Source organism: Mchenga conophoros, linkage group LG20 (genome assembly GCF_057382185.1).
Source record: "Mchenga conophoros isolate Kocher_MC1m ecotype Shallow Benthic linkage group LG20, M_conophoros_male_GT1.1, whole genome shotgun sequence".
Taxonomy (NCBI): Eukaryota; Metazoa; Chordata; class Actinopteri; order Cichliformes; family Cichlidae; genus Mchenga; species Mchenga conophoros.
This window is the reverse complement of record NC_140545.1, coordinates 30,434,508-30,454,731: the sequence shown is the minus strand read 5'-3', so window position 1 is coordinate 30,454,731 and position 20,224 is coordinate 30,434,508. Positions and strand designations below refer to the sequence as shown.

Below are 20,224 nucleotides of genomic sequence, written 5' to 3'. Positions count from 1 at the left end.
CTGTTTATGCAAATGCAATAACAACATGATGTTATCTTCCTGCCTGCAGTCTGGCAGCTGTTGTTCACTCAGTGGACTTTTATTGGAGGCCTACAGATAATAAATGTCACTATGCCTCTCTTATATCATATGTCCCATTTTCCAGCATTGTGCCTGCATTCAGGATTGTAACAACTCAGCATAAATCTTGTTTTTTGATCTGTAGTTTAAATATACATTTTAACTGATAAAGGTCTCAGGGTGTAAATACAGAGGGAACTCACTATCATCACTCTTTATCAGCATCACTACAATGTTAGCAAACATCAGCCTGGGGGGGACCATCTTGCTATTTGGAGCCAATGGGGTGATAATGAAACTTTCACTCGATGGTGTGACACAAACTGCAAAAGGACACAGAGGGGGCCCAGAGGCCGGAGGCCCGAGGGCCCCCTTTGCCCCGGAAGAGGCCTGACCGAGCAACAGGCACCAGGCCCCGCCAAGTAGTCACCGGGAGTGAGCTGGTACATACCTGAGCGCCCAGCCCCGGACACCAAGAACCACCAACGCACCAACCCCTGAGGGCATCAACTTTTACTTTGAAGGTGAACCTTTTCATCTCTACCAGTTTCACCGAATACCAAGAAGCAACTTTCCGCAGCTACTGTATTTTTCTGACCATAAGGCGCACCGGATTATAAGGCGCATTAAGCGAAACAAGCATTAGCATTCATCCTCCAGCCTCACTGTTTATGTTATGCTAACATAGCTGTGTCGCTAGCGATCATGTAGCACATCTTTATATACCAGCTAGCCCAATTTCAGTAACCCTACAAACGTCACTGCTGTTTAGTTTTCTGTCTTCGTTTACGTTGGAAGTGACAACAGAACTGTACGTTTTAATTTATTCAGAAATCCCTCTTTCAGAACATGCTATATCATTTTTAGGTGGAAACTAGCAAGCTAAATTCCTGCTAACTTCTAACTCTGTTAAATTTAATAAATTCTGTTTTCATGTCACTATGCCTGGATGTTAAACTTAATTGTTACACCCGGAAAAGCAGCAACACTGATCATTTTATTACAGATGAAAGAATTTAGATAGTTTTTCAACTTGGAGGGACGGAGTTTTGGACCCAGAATACTCTGCGAGGCTCCTGACGACAGTAGCCGTAATGCTCCGGCAATCGATCAAGTCGTGCGGCTTCGTAGCTTAGCAAAGTCGTACTAAAACATTTTTTGACAGATTTTTGAGCACCGTTTCGAGGTCAGTAAGCACAACCAGAATTCATACATAAGGCGCACGAGATTATAAGGCGCACTATCGATTTCTGAGATAATGAAAGGATTTTAAATGCGCCTTACAGGGAGTGCAGAATTATTAGGCAAATGAGTATTTTGTCCACATCATCCTCTCCATGCATGTTGTCTTACTCCAAGCTGTATAGGCTCGAAAGCCTACTACCAATTAAGCATATTAGGTGATGTGCATCTCTGTAATGAGGAGGGGTGTGGTCTAATGACATCAACACCCTATATCAGGTGTGCATAATTATTAGGCAACTTCCTTTCCTTTGGCAAAATGGGTCAAAAGGAGGACTTGACAGGCTCAGAAAAGTCAAAAATAGTGAGATATCTTGCAGAGGGATGCAGCAGTCTCAAAATTGCAAAGCTTCTGAAGCGTGATCATCGAACAATCAAGCGTTTCATTCAAAATAGTCAACAGGGTCGCAAGAAGCGTGTGGAAAAACCAAGGCGCAAAATAACTGCCCATGAACTGAGAAAAGTCAAGCGTGCAGCTGCCAAGATGCCACTTGCCACCAGTTTGGCCATATTTCAGAGCTGCAACATCACTGGAGTGCCCAAAAGCACAAGGTGTGCAATACTCAGAGACATGGCCAAGGTAAGAAAGGCTGAAAGACGACCACCACTGAACAAGACACACAAGCTGAAACGTCAAGACTGGGCCAAGAAATATCTCAAGACTGGTTTTTCTAAGGTTTTATGGACTGATGAAATGAGAGTGAGTCTTGATGGGCCAGATGGATGGGCCCGTGGCTGGATTGGTAAAGGGCAGAGAGCTCCAGTCCGACTCAGACGCCAGCAAGGTGGAGGTGGAGTACTGGTTTGGGCTGGTATCATCAAAGATGAGCTTGTGGGGCCTTTTCGGGTTGAGGATGGAGTCAAGCTCAACTCCCAGTCCTACTGCCAGTTTCTGGAAGACACCTTCTTCAAGCAGTGGTACAGGAAGAAGTCTGCATCCTTCAAGAAAAACATGATTTTCATGCAGGACAATGCTCCATCACACGCGTCCAAGTACTCCACAGCGAGGCTAGCAAGAAAGGGTATAAAAGAAGAAAAACTAATGACATGGCCTCCTTGTTCACCTGATCTGAACCCCATTGAGAACCTGTGGTCCATCATCAAATGTGAGATTTACAAGGAGGGAAAACAGTACACCTCTCTGAACAGTGTCTGGGAGGCTGTGGTTGCTGCTGCACGCAATGTTGATGGTGAACAGATCAAAACACTGACAGAATCCATGGATGGCAGGCTTTTGAGTGTCCTTGCAAAGAAAGGTGGTTATATTGGTCGCTGATTTGTTTTTGTTTTGTTTTTGAATGTCAGAAATGTATATTTGTGAATGTGGAGATGTTATATTGGTTTCACTGGTAAAAATAAATAATTGAAATGGGTATATATTTGTTTTTTGTTAAGTTGCCTAATAATTATGCACAGTAATAGTCACCTGCACACACAGATATCCCCTAAAATAGCTAAAACTAAAAACAAACTAAAAACTACTTCCAAAAACATTCAGCTTTGATATTAATGAGTTTTTTGGGTTCATTGAGAACATGGTTGTTGTTCAATAAAAAATCTATTCCTCAAAAATACAACTTGCCTAATAATTCTGCACTCCCTGTATAGTGCCGAAAATACGGTACTTGCCAACCTGTCGAGGAAAACATATTTCTCCCAAGCAACTGACCTGTGTGACCTTTTAGAATTTGAGAATTGTCCTTAATGGGACCACCAACAGGAAAACATCCTCAACTAACATCTCTCTTTTTTTGTGGTAACTCCAATCAAATGGGAGAGAATTCCAGTATCAACAGTGTGTCTTTGTTCCAGGCTGTAAGCATGTTTATTTCTGCACTACCATCTTAACATGGAAGTCTGTAACAACTGACACATTTGGAGCCAGTCTCGGGAGGCCACAAAAGGAACTGTTCTTGGCGCTTACAAATTAATTTTTCAGGCCCGAAGGTTTACAGAGCGATTAAAACAAGAAATTAAATTACTCTTGACATACAGTAGTTTGCATGTATCATCCACAATGTCCTTAATGAAGTGATTAATTTTAAGCTTTGGTTACACATCAGTTCATGTTTTTTTCAGCTTATTTACCTCAGGCGTGATAATGAAATTACATGGCCATTAATGCATAAAGAGTAAATAAAAGCATGTCTGTGATGCCAGTAAAACTGTTGAAAGCTCTGCAGCAAATCCCATATTGTTTGGCCTCAATATTCATCATCAAAGTTGAATAGAGAGAAAGAACATGTTACTAATAATACATTCACAGCAATAACTTAAATGTGACCTTTAACCTGGGCGGGCTATATGAAACACAGCTCTTTCCAATAAGGGCGACTGTCATAACTTGTCCAATCATGTATTAGATGCCAGGCCGACAGGAACAAGTCTCCTGAGACAGATATGAGGGGTCTACTGCAGTTGTCATGGTAAGATACAAGCCCTTACATGCTTCTTCACAGAACCATAGTTTCACGATCTGACTCAGTATTACTTGGAGTTTTCTTCAGTTTCATACTGGGAAAACCCTCATTAAACTCACATACAGAAGATCTTAAGCTAGCTTGTTCAATTTTGATGTTCGTGACTGTTTGATCCTTCCCAAAAGATGAAAAGGCTTTTTTTTAAAGGGCCAGAGCACGACAGGCTGTGTTGTTGGTGAAATGGACTAGTACCATGACAAAGACTTGTGCGGTGAATGAACGACACATCTTTTTATTTGGATGAGAGGATACCATTCAGAAATTGTAATTGTTCTCGTTTCACAATAAATGATAAAGAAAGCGGAACAGGGATAGACAGTATCCTGTTCTGGTTGGGGTAGCAGAAACCCCAGCAGCAATATTAAAAGACTATACCCATTTACCAAAAGCTCAGGAGACTTGAAGGATTTGGAATTCATTGCCAGATCTTATGCATAATTAAGCAAACCCCCCTCCCACCAACCCAGCCACACCCCCTGCCTTGCTGGAGAGATTTTCATGCAGCCATGCCTCAGACAGTTGGTGCTTATTACAGTACCTCAGCGCATTTAGGCTTTTGTTATCATTAACTACTGCAGATAGTACACGTGGAGACATGATTCCACTTACTCTGCTGCAAATGATGACAATGTTTGGCTTCATGACTTCCTTCATTTCCATATTGCCTAATGGCTGTTAGAGCTAAAACACGCTAGGATCTGGAAACCAGAAAGCCACAGGCCACAGGCTGTTTCTGTGCCTTGTTTATGCTGCCTGCTGTGAGTTGACAAAAGATGGCTTTGTTGGAAACTGAGTGTGAAGGGGAAAAAAATGAGACTCTATTAATGCTCCGTTTCATGTTTACTTGATTGAGTCTTCCTTTCCAGGGAGGTTTTAGTGTATTTGTCTGTGTCTAGGACACTGTTGGCCAAAGGAACTGAATTCTATTCAGTCTTGAAATTTGCGAAAGGTCTTAATGGCTCTTTTTAATTTGTTCACTTCATCAGATTCTATGCTGCTGCTGCTGAACCCTAAAAGCATAATTACTGAGTCAGTAAAATTCACCCGTGTTTACCAAAGTTTCTCCACAAAATTTGTTATTTAAATGCCATCTGATTGATCCTATTAAGGCAGCGTCCCTTAAGAATAAGCGTCTTGCGTGTGGAATTGGGAAGCCTCTTACAAGACTGACGACTGCAGATCAGAGAGGTCTCTGCTCTGCCTCAAACAGCTTATTAACCATGCAAACAGTCTGCTGGGGGAGAGCACAGAACACACAAAGAGCAGCTCCCTGAGCCACCCGGCATCTTTGTGTCTACTCTCTTGTGTCTGTGTTTTTGTGTTAACCTGCAACCCATGCAACCCCCCCTCCACCCCTTAATGCAGACATACCCAGGGGGTAGACTTATCGACTCTTCGGCCCCACTGCCCCTCATCCCTTTCTCCTCCCTCCTCCCATTTCACGATGATAACACCCCCCCCCCAAAAAAAAATCAACCCCATGTTATGTTCACCTCCCTTTCATTTTTTCTCCTTATAATGCCTTTACATATTTTTTTGTATTAAATCAACCCTGGATGAGCTCATATGTGCACTTGCACATATGGCCACAGGCATCTTCTAAACTGTATACAAACTACAAACACAGAAATAACTTCCACATCTCCTTTTGTCACCTCTGCTTCTCCTCTCCTGGCGGAGGGGCAAAATAAGAGACAAGAACCAGCTTTGCAACTTCATTTCCTTATCTTGCATAGTGAACTCAGTCCTTTTATAGTAAGATATTTTCCACCATATGTCATCATTCATAGCTTTGAGTGGCTGCTATCCAACGTTTTGTAGCTGGCTTTGTTTTTGCATTCGCTTGTTAACAACAGTGGGCTGTGTATTGGCTGAGTTGAGCAGATTCACAGCCACCTAAATAACAGAGGTCAGGCAGGCCAAATAACTCGACACTATCCAAATGCACTTTTACCCTTATCTGCTTATCAGAAGTGTTTCCAAGCCATCCCACCTTAGTGTCTTTTCTAAATTAACATTTCTTAGCAGATCGCCTGTGGCTATGTCTATCCACGATAGCAGTCCTTAAATTATTCTGGGCTTAGTGTAAGGATTTCCCTGCACTAAGCTGTGGTTAGAGTTCATGAACCTCCTCAGGTGGGGGAGCTTCAGAAATAAAAACTAAGCAGCAATCCAAAACTGGCCTCCTCTGTTCTCATCTTCTTAGTGCAGTTTCTCAGTTTTGTAATTTATTGACAACTTGAACACCATCAGCACTGATGAGTGATCTGCTATGTGTAAGATGCACTAGTTTATCATTTTACCAAAAATCATCATATTTTAAATGTATCAGTTATAACTGGTAACTGGCTGTTCAGACTTAGTTATCCATTTCTGTGTTGTTCAAGTTAGCTTGCGCAGCACGATGGACCCCAACGCAGTCTGAGGGCCAGAGGACGATCACCTGCACTGTAATAACAGTATTATTTATTTACTTATTTATTTGTTTGTTTGTTTTGATAATTGTTCAGTTTTCTTGGGCATTTTACTTTGCCAAGTGGTCAGATTATCCGACTTGCTAAATAGCGATATCGTCTCCTGTTGTGATATGTCATTGCATTTAGTGTATGCAGACCAACACCTCACAGGGCCACACTGGGTTAGGACAAACACTGTTGTGGTGTACAAAATAGGTTTGCAACTAAAAATGATTTGTGTGTACTTTGTGTTTGGGCGGGTTTTAAATTAAAGAATCAGTCAATCAGAAAATTATCATCTGAGTCAGCTCTATTGTACATTTGTTTTTGTTTTTCCTGGTAACAGCTTTTACAACTCTGACATGCCCACAGGTCTAGTTTCTGAAAACAGCAGGACGCTGCTGAAAGCAAACATGCTTTGATTAACCAGAGTGCACAGTGCAGCATTTAGCAGCCTGAGAGATAACTGTATATTGGACTTACTAACACATTCAATGCAAAACACTATGGGTAATAATGCTTCTATAGCTTGTTTCAGTTAAAAGAAAATCATTTGTGTTTTTTGGTGTTTATATTATTTTAATATCTTATTTTTCTTTTGTTAAAGGTACTGAAAAGTACTCATGACAGCTGTCAGTGCTCAAACTTGCCCGCTCAGTAGTGACTAAATGCTGTAAATCCTCACATTTAAATGCTAAAACTCCTGAATGTGGGCATTACTTTAGCCACACTCACGTAATGGCTCTAAATTATTACCATAATTGATGTTTACCAATCTTCTGTCGATCGTTTACTTACTCAGCACTGCTGTTGAAATGAAGGACTTTTTCATTCCCCCTCAACAAGACATGAACGTGAGTTTTGACGCAATGGGAATGCCACCTCAAAATGCTTCAGCCTTTCTCTGGAATTATTCTGCTTCTGACACATGTTCATGCTTGCATGTGTGACATAACTGCTGTCTGTGTTCATGCTGCTGGTGGGAGTGGGGTAAAGTGGATCTCGTGTCTGTGTTGAAACCGAAGAGTGGCAGCTGCTCCAACGTCTGCTGGAGATCAAAATCAAATCAAATCAAATCACTTTTTATTGTCACATCACATGTGCAGGCACACTGGCACAGCACATGTGAGTGAAATTCTTGTGTGCGAGCCCCACAAGCAACAGAGATGTGCAAACACAACAACACAAACGAGCAAAATACAAGAATGGCCAACCTGAAACTAATAAATATATGTACAATATATAATAGTGTATGCATTTCTGGATGTGTATACTAAATATTTTCCTACGTGTGTGTGTGTGTGTGTGTGTGTGTGTGTGTGTGTGTGTGTGTATACACATTTTTACAAATTAAATAGTAAAAAAATAAAATAAAATAATAATAATAATAATAAAATATATAAAATATACAGAGTTGAATATGTGCAAAACAAGTGGCAGTGGAGATGTTTTGCTTCTTGTGGTCCGTGTGACACCGTGTCTCTGTGGGTTTAATAGTAGTCTCCGGTCCGTCTCTGGTTTCTGCATCTGGCTTTGTGGCAGTCAGAGGAATTTTTCCAGAGAATGTATTCTAAGAAGATCACATAAGAAAGCAAGTCTATTTGATGCCAAATTATAGTGTAATTTTTCTATTACAGTGCCTGGAAATTCAATTTGAATTAAGTTTATTCTTAATCTGCTGTCTCACAGAGTTTTCTCTGTCTTTGAATGCACAACAGGCCTTGGCTATGGGGGGATCCAAGAGCAAGTCCAAGGATGTAGGCCAACGAACACGCAGCCTCGATGGCAACCTCAGCTCGGGTGGAGGGGCTGGCGGCCACCACCTCAACTCCACTCAACAGTCCTTAACACCAAACCGCAGCCCTACTGTGGATGCAGGTCTCAGTGGGAATCAGTCAATGGCTAATACTGCAGAGCTAACGCTCTTTGGAGGAGTGGACAATAACAGTGTCACCTCTTCAAACTGCATAGCACGAGCAGGTGAGAACCTTCGCTGAGAGCTTTCAGTTTTACAGTTCCCACCTTGTTGTGCTGGCTATTTAAACTGTGCACTCTGTATGCTTCACTTTATCAAAACCCACACTTTATCGTCTCACAGGAGGGGTGACGACCTTTGTGGCATTATACGATTATGAATCTCGAACAGCCACAGATCTGTCTTTTAGGAAGGGCGAACGGCTCCAGATAGTAAACAATACGTAAGTAAAACATTCACACTCCTTCTCTGTCGTCTTTTGGCATAAGTTATTGCTCACCGTCTGGTTACTGTGCTCTCCAAAATTGATGTCACTTGTCTACTGAAGACTTCTGTCTTTACAGTCAAGGGAAACATTTCCTATTCCCTATACTGTTGTTGTTTTTTTAAGTACGGGCTTGCTCTTTGACTCAATAGCTATGCAGTGAACCATATAGTGTAGTCATGCACCCCCATTGCTGCCTGCCTACTGACAAATTACTGACCAAGAAGGCAGTTTGGAACAATAGTGGATTATCATTGACCCGCTAAGCCAGAGATCTGGCCCATTAATGGGTCAAGGATACTAAGAATGCTCGAACCAATTCTAAGACTTGTTAATGTAAGTGTCAGATAGGCTTGTCCTAGTTTTCTGTTTGGTCAGGTTCACTGGATTAGTAAAGCTATGCATAGTTTTTTCTCTCCCTGGCCTCATTACTGTGCCTCATTCAATACACAGTAGTTCAAGTAGTTTAGGTTCAAAGCTTTATCATATGTGCTGTGCTGAAGTCTGTTTGTTCTGCGTACTTTGCTATTCTGCCACTGCTCATAATATGCTCTCTGTATTTCTCCAACGCTCTTCTTTTTCACCATTTCATCTCTCTTTCCCATTTCTCCTTCACAAACCATCACATTTTGATAGGAGGAAGGTGAACTGCAGGTTTGTGAAGCTTCTCTACGACTGTGTTTAAATCAACCATTTGTGAGCCTGTGTTCTTTGTATCACATGAAGCATATGTGAAACTGATGCCTCTGCCCTCGCCCCGTAGCAGTTGGTTGAAAGCCTTGCAGCACTATCAATGGGAGGCAAATAATCAAAGCAAATAAACATATTGCTTTAAAATTTGACTTGTGAATATAGTGCTGCAAAGCTTCAACAGCTCAACCTCTCGTAAAGTGTAGCCTTCATGCACCATCAGCCTGCCTTTTGCAATATCCATATGTTTCTATAATTACTAGGGATGGGAATCACAAGAATATCATCCCCTGTTGTGATATGGCATGAGTACACTGACAGTAAACATCAGCATTTTTATTAAAGCGTGCAAAGGGTCTAGATGGAGTCCCTTTGCCAGTTTGACTTACCAGAATCACTGCTTCATTTACCGCAACTAATTATGGATCATATCAAATGAAAGAGGGTGAGGGGAACAGAAGTTAACTAACATGTGCTGATGGAAAAGAAACTCTCAGAGGGGAAACTAGCCGGGGGAAAGCAAATCAGAGAACTAATTAACTGAACCGACACGTTATTATATAATAATATTAATTGAATAAGGATGATAATACATACCCACACTGACACCACAGTGGTGTACATAATTGCTGCATTTTGTCATTTCAGGGATATCTTTTCCTCACTTACAGATATCAGGATGTATTGTAGGCGCATAGATCATGTTGCTGTTGTGTGCAGTAAATTATGATATTATCATTTTGTTAGTTACAGCGATTCCCAACCATAGTAATTGCATAACAGAAAAAGAACCTGGGCTGACTTTCATCAAGCTTCTCCAAGAGCCAAGAGCTGAAATACTACAGCTATTGCAGCAGTTACTAAAATTGCAAAACAAACCCTATCCTTTCATTTATGGTCTGAGACACTTGATAAACAGCCCGAAAATTCACATTTGTGTTTTGGACTTGTGATGAGCCTTGGTAAAGCTGTGTGTTATCATTTCGTCTGTGCAGAGAAGGGGACTGGTGGCTGGCGCGCTCCCTGACCACCGGAGAGAGCGGTTATATCCCCAGCAATTATGTGGCTCCATCTGACTCCATCCAAGCAGAAGAGTAAACCCCTTTATTTTTTTTCTCTCTCTCTCTCCCTCTCGATGTGACACTTATCTGTCTTTCACCAAGTGCATGGAAAGATTAACCCTCAAACTTTGTGTTCTTTGGAGCTTTCAGTATTATTATTTTTATTGTGAATTAGAAATTTGACCTTAAAGGAATAGTTTTACATTTTGGGAGGTAATTTTATTTCATTTTTTTTGCTGATAGCTATGTAAAATTAGCACCAAAGCTACAGCGAGTTCACAACAGCTAGCCAGGTTCTCACTAAAAGTAGTGAAATACATGAACCTAACCATTTCAAAGCGACTACTGCTACATATTATTAGTTTGAAGTAATGAGGTCAGTGTATGTGGAAAATAATACTTCAGCCAAATGCTTAGGCTTCTAAATACTTGATTTCAGACAGTCTCTTATACTCTGTGCTCCGTGTAAAGGTGGATGTCTATTATATGGTCTTATCAGGCACACGGCTCTGGCTGTGAGGGCAGAAGCACCACCAAATAGTCAAGTCCAAGAATGCTGGAAATGAGTGTCACAGATCCCATTTAAAGCTCACTATGAGGCTACGAAAGTAGTAGCAACTGAGCAAAAGGACTAGAAAGAGCATAAAAATTGGGCTTGCTGGCAAGTGAACTTTGTTACTATTTGACTGTATTTGCCTCTGTTACCAGTCTTTAAGGTAAGCTAAACTAAGTGAGTGTCTTTGTAATGTAACACTGACTTGATCTTGGGCTTGATGCTGGGATGAAAGTCATTACACCGAAATCTTAAACTATCCATTCAACTCGCTGTAGCTCAGAAACCACTTTCTCTGCTAAACCTCTCATGCTAACCTGCTTGCTTACAATAAAACTCACAAACTAACTTTTTGTAACAACTTCGTTTCTCACCTTTGCCTCTTTCTCCATCAGTCATCTCAAACTGGCTCTAGAGTCCAGGTAAGCAGCTGTTGCACTGTAGGCACTTGTATGCACTGCATCTGGAATAACCGAAACCTTCTGAGACTATAAGCGAGTTCAGCCTCGATTTCCCATTCCCTCTCTTTCTCCCACTCATATCTCCTTCCCCTCACCAATCTGCTCCCTTGTGTCCCATGTGTTGTGTCTTGACCTCAACCAGGTGGTACTTTGGCAAAATCACACGCCGCGATTCTGAGAGGCTGCTGCTGAGTTTAGAGAACAGGAGAGGGACTTTCCTGGTGCGAGAGAGTGAAACCACCAAGGGTAAGTTGAATCACAATTGAAACTGGAATACGGTGAAGTATCTGAATGACTTAGTTAATTTGTTCTCTAATCAGAAACTCCCTGTAACTACTATTTTGGCATTGATCATCAGACTGTTCGTTAAATATATCTGGTCTTGGTCGTAAAGTAGCTCTAAAAATGAAAGCTGTGCCAGCATCTACAACATTACTTTCCTTACTTCCTTACTCAATCGTATTTAAACATCACCTAGATATCCTTTTTAGATTTTCTAAAGTGTAGTTTGTGTACAGTACAAACTGATCCCTTAATCTGTTAAAAAAAACTTTGAACAAACAAAAACATTATTGCTTCTGGAAATTGTAAGAAAGCTATAAAAGGTAATTCACCACAAGCAAGAATCAAGAGATCATGTGTTATCCCACTGATTTAGCTGATCTTCCCACTAACTCATCCACAACACAGTTTTAAAGGGATATGATTTGCATGTAGATATACATCAGTGTCGGATTGTTTTGTTTTTTTAATATATTTTGAATAAAAGTGTACTGAACTGAAAACACAGAATCATACAATATTAATATTTAATGTGCTGTAGGAGAGTTTCTGATTGGAGCTCTATTGTAGGTGGAAACACCATCAACATCTGTTAGTTTGCAGTGCAGTGTTTCCAGTTTTTAGTCATACAATAACTAGTTGAGGTGTTTCAGGCATGCAAGCTGTGTACATGTACTTTTTGTTAAGACAAGGAAAAAGTTAAAAGCTTGCCTGCATTTTTTTAGGATCTGTGATTGTTTTTCTGATTTTAAAAAGTGTTTTTTCAAAGCACACTCATTCCTATTGAACAAAACTACTCCTGAATCAGTGACTTCTGATATCCTTCAAACACCAGCCCTCGGCTTTCTCACAAGTTTTCCTTTATGACAGAGTATGAGAAAGAGTAATTGTAAATGTAAAACTTTTAGGACCTGGGCATGTAGATTTTTATTTTTAAAACCAGTCTACCAGGGAACTTTTTTTTAAAAATCTCAGAAACATAGTGTGCAGTTATTTTTACACCTCTTCGTGTATCTTTCTATGAACTTGTAAAATGTTCAGATTTCAAAATGAATTTTCTGTTCTGTGACATATCAGACTAAAAAGGCACCGAGGAGAAGAAAGCAAATTCTTTCTACAGTAAGGCAAGCCTCCGTGCTGCTCACTGTGCTCCCCGCTGTGCCGTGTCAGTCATGTGGCAACGTGGGTACAGAAGAGAAACAAATCAGGCAGATGGGAAAAGGTTGGATGTGATGCCTGTGGGACTCAGTGTAGAGAGATGGTTCTGATAGGCAGCTACTCTGATGCTGCTGCTGCAGCAGTAAAATAGTCTCTTCGGGCTCAGTCAGTTGTGTGTATATGTCGTGTGTACACACTGGTACATTACAGGATTACTGTTATGGAGCAGATATATGGAATCTGGAGAGACTGAGAAAAGATTGAAGGTAGGGAGAGATAGGCAGAAGGGGAGTAGGTGGGTGAGCTGGAGCAGAGGCGAAATACTGGGTGAGTGAGTGAGACAGAATTAGGTCATTGTGGAGCTGAGGCTATACAACCACAGGCCATATTGCCCAGTTCAAAAATAAAGAGAAAGGCTAGGCATCGCCTTGGGCCAAATCTGTGATTCAGACTGTTTTTTGGTTGACCAGCACTGCCCTCTGGTGTTGCAATGAACACACTGCCCACAAAAATGGACTCTTCATTCTGAATGGCAAATGTTCTGTTACTTTCCACCAGGTGATTTAAAAGAAAGAACGCAGATTTAACATCATTCGATGAATCAATGCTATCAATGTCTTTGCTACTTTGTGTTAATTGGTTATCATTTTCCCCCAGGTGCCTACTGTTTGTCTGTATTGGATTATGACAACACAAAAGGGTTAAATGTGAAGCACTACAAGATCAGGAAGCTGGACAGTGGAGGCTTCTACATCACGTCACGCACCCAGTTCAACTCCCTACAGCAGCTTGTCAATCATTACCGCAGTGAGTTCAGTGCAGACAAAATGCTTTTTAGCTTCCCCAACAGAGTCTTTAGTAATTACACAAATGAGCAGAGCGGCTCTAATATTCATTCACTTATTCTTTTGGTTAAACCTTTCCTGTGTTTCCTGCCCATTATTTGCTTTACCACTGACCAGCTTCACAATCTTCCCTCCCCAGAGCATGCTGATGGATTGTGTCACAGCCTAACAGACATATGTCCTGTACTGAAGCCTCAGACTCAGGGCTTAGCAAAGGACGCCTGGGAGATCCCGAGAGAGTCTCTCCGTCTTGACATAAAGCTTGGACAGGGCTGCTTCGGCGAAGTCTGGATGGGTGAGTCAGGCTTTATTCCTTTAATGGATATTCAGTTATTTTCTCTGGTCACAGCTATTGTAAGACCAAAGTGCATAAATTATTTTAGCGCTGCATGACTGAAAAATTGCACAGCTATAACTATTACTGCTGTAACTGATAGCTGATTCTGATTAGAATATTATTGCATGATCACTGTTGATGCCAGGGAAAATAAAATGCCAAACGTTTTAGAAATTTGGCCAATATGCCCTTTAAATATGCCGACGTCACTTCTGGAACATTTTCAGTGTGGCTGCTTTTTTCAAATTGTTCAGTAGATCTTTGTTTCTGTCGCTTTGCATTTTTTCCACTACAGTGTGCAATGAATCTTCTCCAGTGTATGAAAACAATGACCTGTCAGTTAGAATTTCATTTTGGGAACGTGGATGAACTGACAGGGAGGCAAATTAAGTGTAATGGAGGTTGGTGCTGGTGCGACCACAAAGCTCTTGTGTTTTCAGGCACACCCAGGTATGCTCAGGTCATACCTACTGACTGTCCTCCCACAAATGTCTTAAGGCATAACAGTAGAAATCAGCAATCATTTGTCTTTCCCTTTGGGGCAAATTCATAGTGAAAAAACAGGAGTCTTCCATTTGCTTGAGCTCTGACTAATTACTGGAAACTACCAGTAATTAGCTTTTAAGCAGAAATGTTTTGTTGTCAGAAAAGGATGGTCATGGAGCAACATTTAAAAAAGCAACCATATACAAGACTGTCCAGAGGTGCATTAGAAAATTATTTAACACTTAAATGACTTCAGTTTTAATGGGGGAAAGCTGGAGTTGAATTAAGTTCTAACAATCAATACTAATGTTATACTAATAACATTTGTTTTTAATCAGGAACATGGAACGGTACAACGCAGGTGGCGATTAAGACCCTGAAGCCCAGCACCATGTCCCCAGAGGCCTTCCTGCAGGAGGCTCAGGTCATGAAGAAACTGAGACATGAAAAGCTGGTTCAGCTTTACGCTGTGGTGTCTGAGGAGCCGATTTACATCGTCACAGAGTACATGGGCCAAGGTCAGCGTGGGGTCCTCACTTGGCCACATTTAAATATTTTTTCAGAGTACATTTTTTCATTAGTAAATGTAAATAAACATGTGTTGTACTTAAAATATTATTTGATTATGACTCATCGAAATCATATTTCTAAGTCTAATTAAAAGATGGACACGTCTTAAAAAAGGGGATGTGATTAAGCAGAAACAGCCAAAAATTGAGCTAAACTATGATGTGTTTACTGCCTGGGAAAAAAGAAAGTTCTAGACAATGAATTTATTTATAAATAAACATCATTTCTGCATACATTTTTTTCAAAATTTAAAATGAATTTCAGGAATTTTATAATCTCAGTGGTGATTAACTTATTCTAATCCGCACTAACAGGTAGCCTACTGGACTTTCTGAAAGGGGACATGGGTAAGATGCTTCGCCTTCCCCAGCTGGTGGACATGGCCTCACAGGTCAGTGCAAATAATATCACGTTTTATTATTTAATTGTTTGTTACTTTTCTGTTATAAAACAGAGATTTGCCCCTTTCTTAGATTGCTTCAGGGATGGCTTATGTCGAGAGGATGAACTATGTGCACCGTGATCTAAGAGCTGCTAACATCCTGGTGGGAGATAACCTGGTTTGCAAAGTGGCTGACTTTGGTTTGGCTCGCCTCATAGAGGATAACGAATATACTGCCAGGCAAGGTAAAAGCATAAGTGTAAAAAAGACAGCATTTATTTTATCATGCTGTTTCTCGATGTGACACAGTAGCCTTTCTCTCTTTTTCTAACACCAGGCCAAATATAGAGTATTTCAAAGGCATCACATATCTAGTTGGATTTTGTTTCTTCACTTTTGTGTAAGGAATCAGTGATTTTGTGATGTCACAGCTGTTGAACAGCAGGAAGCTCTGCCAGTTGGTTTTTTGTTTCAGCCTGTTTACAATGATCTAATTTCAGCCTCCTGATAAACTTGTTCTTTTGCAGGTGCCAAGTTTCCCATCAAGTGGACGGCCCCTGAGGCTGCGCTGTATGGCCGCTTTACCATTAAATCAGATGTATGGTCATTTGGGATCCTACTGACTGAACTGGCTACTAAAGGCCGAGTCCCATACCCAGGCAAGTATAGATAATTTTGTTTAAGGCTTTATTATGGTTGAAGGAATTTGAACCTCAAAACTTAATGCTTAAAGGAAATGTATGTTTATTTTTTCCCTGTGAGAGACTAAATAACACATAAAAAAATCAATCCTAAAGGTCATTTGAGATCTAAAACCACTGGTGGGCAGATAATCCCAGATTATAAACCCACAGTAGGGGTGTCAACCTTTGGAGGTTGTTCTGAGGATCATTAACCCACTATTGGTCATTTGACCTGGATAACCTACACAGACTGTGCATTTCCTAAATTTGGTAACTGTAACATTTTTGGCTTTTCAAAAATATTCACAACCCCTTTTTAAAAAAAAGGTCATCCTGTTTTTAGTAACTCTCAGGAGTCCTTCTGTTTATGAAGTATGTCAGTTTCGTGGTCTCTTCATAGTCAGTGTTTGCTGAAGGACCAGCCACAGCTTTCAAAATGCTGTTAAAGAATGGAGAAAGCCTGCATTTGTTTATGATGTGATTGAATTCATATGTGGGTTATATCCGAGGCCTTTGTTGACTATCTAGTCAGAATGGAAAACTCCCACCAGCTCATCCTTAATAGTACTAGCCCTAACCAGATTCTTGAAAGTGGTCATCTGCATCAGTTAGCCCACCTACCACGTCCATCAAGAGTCAGTCTTAGTTTATATTTATTTTTATTATTATTATTTTTTGGCTCGCTCCTAATGCTTCATTGTATCAATCTTATTGATTTGTGGTCGTGTTTCAGCGTTCCAGTTCTGGAATATCGTGGCACCAGAGAATAATGGGTTTCTGATAGTCTTGTGTTTTTATAAAAAATGGGAAGACTGTAGAGTTTGGCTGCTTCACAATAAAAATAAAAAGTGTAACCACTAGGGGGCATCAGTTAGCATGCACTCAGAAAGGTTTCTGACTGAGTGACCTGAAAGATTTGCAAGACAGCCATAATAAGAGCTGGTTGACTTCTCTAAATGCTCTGTGACATCATACAAATATGAAAAAGTTAAAAATTTTGTGTCTTAAGAGTAAGTGCTGCTGTAATGTCAGCCCTTAGGAGTTTTATTAATAACTCAGTGAAAGAAAATAATTGTAAAATATGCATAAAAATAATAAAAAGATCAGAATACACACTTACCTAATAATTCTGTATTCTGTGTATAGCATAAAGATGTCTTACTTAGTACTCCAACTATGGATATAGTTTTTCAGCTGCATACCTTTCATAATGCTTTATTTTCTCTACCAGGTATGGTGAACCGGGAGGTGTTAGACCAGGTGGAGCGTGGTTATAGGATGCCGTGTCCAGCAGAGTGCCCCGAATCCCTTCATGAGCTGATGCTGAGCTGCTGGAGGAAGGAACCTGAGGAGAGGCCAACTTTCGAGTACCTGCAGGGCTTCCTGGAGGATTACTTTACCTCCACAGAGCCTCAGTACCAGCCAGGAGAGAACCTGTAACCAAGCTGGCAACATATCTGTGCACACAGTATGGATGTGCATAACTGAGCATGTGCATCGTCTTTAAAGTGCATGGATAATTGTGTATGGGGCGGTTGTGTTTTTTGGGGGGTTTTTTGTCCAGTGGGGCAAAGAACTGACACATATTTGGGTACAATCATTGATTCTGAGTGACATCAAACCAATCAGCAAAATCCAGTCTTTCCAAAGTCTCTCCAACATTTCCAGTTTGAGAGACTGTTTTCAAGGTATGGTATTATTTTTCAACAACCCAAAACAGGCAAAGAGGTGTGTCTGCCTTTTATGTGTTTGTAAGGTGTCCTAATAAGCCTTCCTCGTGGGTTCTTCCTATGTTATTTCTCCTGACTGATCTTATAATTATCACCATCAATTACACAACATGGCCTACAAGACAGCATATCAGTCAAACATGGGTGGGTGTCCAGAGAGTTAAGTTTATTGGTTACAACAGGATGTCTCTTTTCGCCACATTTTCTTTGGGATCCCCTTCGAAACGCACACGCTCAGACGCCGTCTTCCATTTTTCTGCTCAAGAAGCATCTATGTGGTACCAACATCAAATTTTAAGATATTATCGATCTCTTTAAAAAGAATTTGCTATTATACCTGGATTAACTGGAAATTTTCTATGGTAATACTTCAGTTTTTAGCACCACACTTCCCCTGTGCAACATTGAGGCTTGTTTCTGGATTGCTGTGAGATTTTGTGATGTGAAAGTGATGTGAAAGTCTCTTTCACCAGCTGGACTAATTGAGTTATTGCTGTGACCAACATACAGCTCAACGCAAAGAAGAAAAGAGGCCGTCCCTGTCTCTATTTGCTAATTGTGACTTTTCTTAATCTATAAAGATAAATGGCTACTGATCACTAAAGATCATCTCAGGATGGAGAAAACAAGAATTCTTCTGTGAGGATTTTTGTGCCAATGAAAAATGTCTTTTTTACTCTCTTCTACTGTGTAAAAGTGTATTTTAATACTCCGGACTTTTCTTACAATGAAGCTTGTGTTATCTAAACAGAGGTTATGCTGTTCTGTTCTTCTTAAAGGATAATCCACTGTTTGTGAGATCCTGCATCTGTGTACACTTTTGGATCACAATTGGATCACCAGCATGCATTTTAATCTGTAGATTTACTTTCAAGCATTCGCATTAAAATCAGGTGAATGTCCCCGCGCAGTTCTCAACTTCATGGATATGAAGACGATTTTTAACCAGCAGTAGTATTTCACTAATGAGTGCAAGTTTTCGGACAATGTTACACTGGAGATATTGTCATTGTGTTCTTATTGAATATGATAAACGAGCAGCAGTATGGTTATGCCTCCCTGATGCCTATAGGAGGCAGACTACAATGCTTTCCCAGGACCACGGTGGCAGGTATAACAAAAAAAAATTGGCTTCTTGAAACCTAATTGTAAATATTCTTAATGATAATATTTGTATATATCTTTATAATTTATTACTTTAAAGAATAACCCAATTGTTTATTTTGCTTTCTGGTACTTTTCTGGGTTACATAACATCTTAAAGTATAAGATTAATCATAGTTGCAACACTTCTGAGCACAGGTATGTTTCTTGTGCACGTATTTCTGTGAAACCTTTCTCAGTTGAACATTAACGTGCCAGTTGTTTCTCGCCACATACTGATAATCTACCAGCATCGATGCTTCCCATAATACAATCAATACCACAATGTTTACATCGTGATGACCTTTAGATCATTTTGATGCTGCTATACAGGCTGAGAAATTAGCAGGTAATCGCGTGTCATTCTTGTCAGACATATTGCTTTCATGAATCTGTTTGACAGTGTTGTGCTGCCACCTTCTGTTGTTCCTCGAGTGGGCTCTCCAGCCGGGATTTCCCAAAGCACTGCTGGTTAAGGCTGAGTAACTCCACGCAAAAGGATGATGCAGCTGCCATGAATAGGAGCTTGATATCTGTGTTACATCTGCTGTGTTGCACGGATAAAGAATGCAATGGCCTGCAGGTGTAGTTGGGTTGTTTGCATCGTTCCCTTTTCCTGCTGTCTCATTGAATGTTTGAGCAAAAATATGGATAAAGTGCATGAAAAAGATCATATAGTCAGTATGCAGCCTTGCTAATAAGCCAAGGACATTTCCTGTGGGGTTCTGTGGGTCTCCTTTCTGGCTATGCAGATATTTTAAAATCAGTGATATTCCTATATATACTCTTTTTCTACTGTATCCAATGGGAATTTTCTCATAAATAACTTTGTTAAATCCTACTGATTACTGTTCAAATTTGAATAAAATTTGTATACTGCCTATGACACGCGCTTTTGTTTATTAACTGAACAAATGCTTCTTTAAAAAAGAAAGAAAAACATACTCACACAAAGCAGTAATGTACACAAAATACTTGATTATCCTTTTCTAAGACACAAAGGTAATCTTCCATTGACCTAGAAAAAGATTTGAAAGCATATTTATAGCGACATGCAACGAACAGTAGTGTCAATTTTTTTTATCTACATATAAATAGTCTAATTACAAGACTTTTGCATAGTCTTTATTTCTTCATATTTTGTTTCCAAGGAGCCACATTTTTTCTTAATTTTTAAAGTGCTTTTAAGCAATAGTTCTTTCAAAGTTTTTCTCTGCATATCTTGTCTGGTTTTTCACTCATTTTCAGTCTAGTCCTTGTACCTGAATATTTTAAGAGGAATGTTTTTTTGTTTATTGTGCCACTTAACAATGAGCTGAATCATTCAAGCCTAAAATAGACGCCTAACTCACGGGATGAACCGGT

At 40.2% G+C, this 20,224-nt stretch overlaps 1 protein-coding gene across 5 annotated transcripts in view; it reads left to right on the top strand.

Annotated features, from left to right (window-relative positions):
- Positions 1–19,739, top strand: part of src (SRC proto-oncogene, non-receptor tyrosine kinase) — a 30,635-nt gene extending 10,896 nt beyond the window's left edge. Inside the window, exons 2-14 of one of the 5 annotated variants that reach the window (XM_085258728.1) lie at positions 7,957–8,218; positions 8,337–8,436; positions 9,115–9,132; positions 10,164–10,262; positions 11,178–11,204; positions 11,386–11,489; positions 13,341–13,490; positions 13,668–13,823; positions 14,690–14,869; positions 15,236–15,312; positions 15,395–15,548; positions 15,831–15,962; positions 17,218–19,739. In XM_085258728.1, coding sequence (XP_085114854.1) covers positions 7,966–8,218; positions 8,337–8,436; positions 9,115–9,132; positions 10,164–10,262; positions 11,178–11,204; positions 11,386–11,489; positions 13,341–13,490; positions 13,668–13,823; positions 14,690–14,869; positions 15,236–15,312; positions 15,395–15,548; positions 15,831–15,962; positions 17,218–17,426 — 1,659 coding nt within the window. In that variant the 5' untranslated portion in view covers positions 7,957–7,965 and the 3' untranslated portion in view covers positions 17,427–19,739. The remainder of the gene's footprint in view (positions 1–7,956; positions 8,219–8,336; positions 8,437–9,114; positions 9,133–10,163; positions 10,263–11,177; positions 11,205–11,385; positions 11,490–13,340; positions 13,491–13,667; positions 13,824–14,689; positions 14,870–15,235; positions 15,313–15,394; positions 15,549–15,830; positions 15,963–17,217) is intronic. The other 4 variants (XM_085258729.1, XM_085258732.1, XM_085258730.1 and 1 more) reach the window with 4 other exon arrangements.
- Positions 19,740–20,224: the final 485 nt, after the last annotated feature.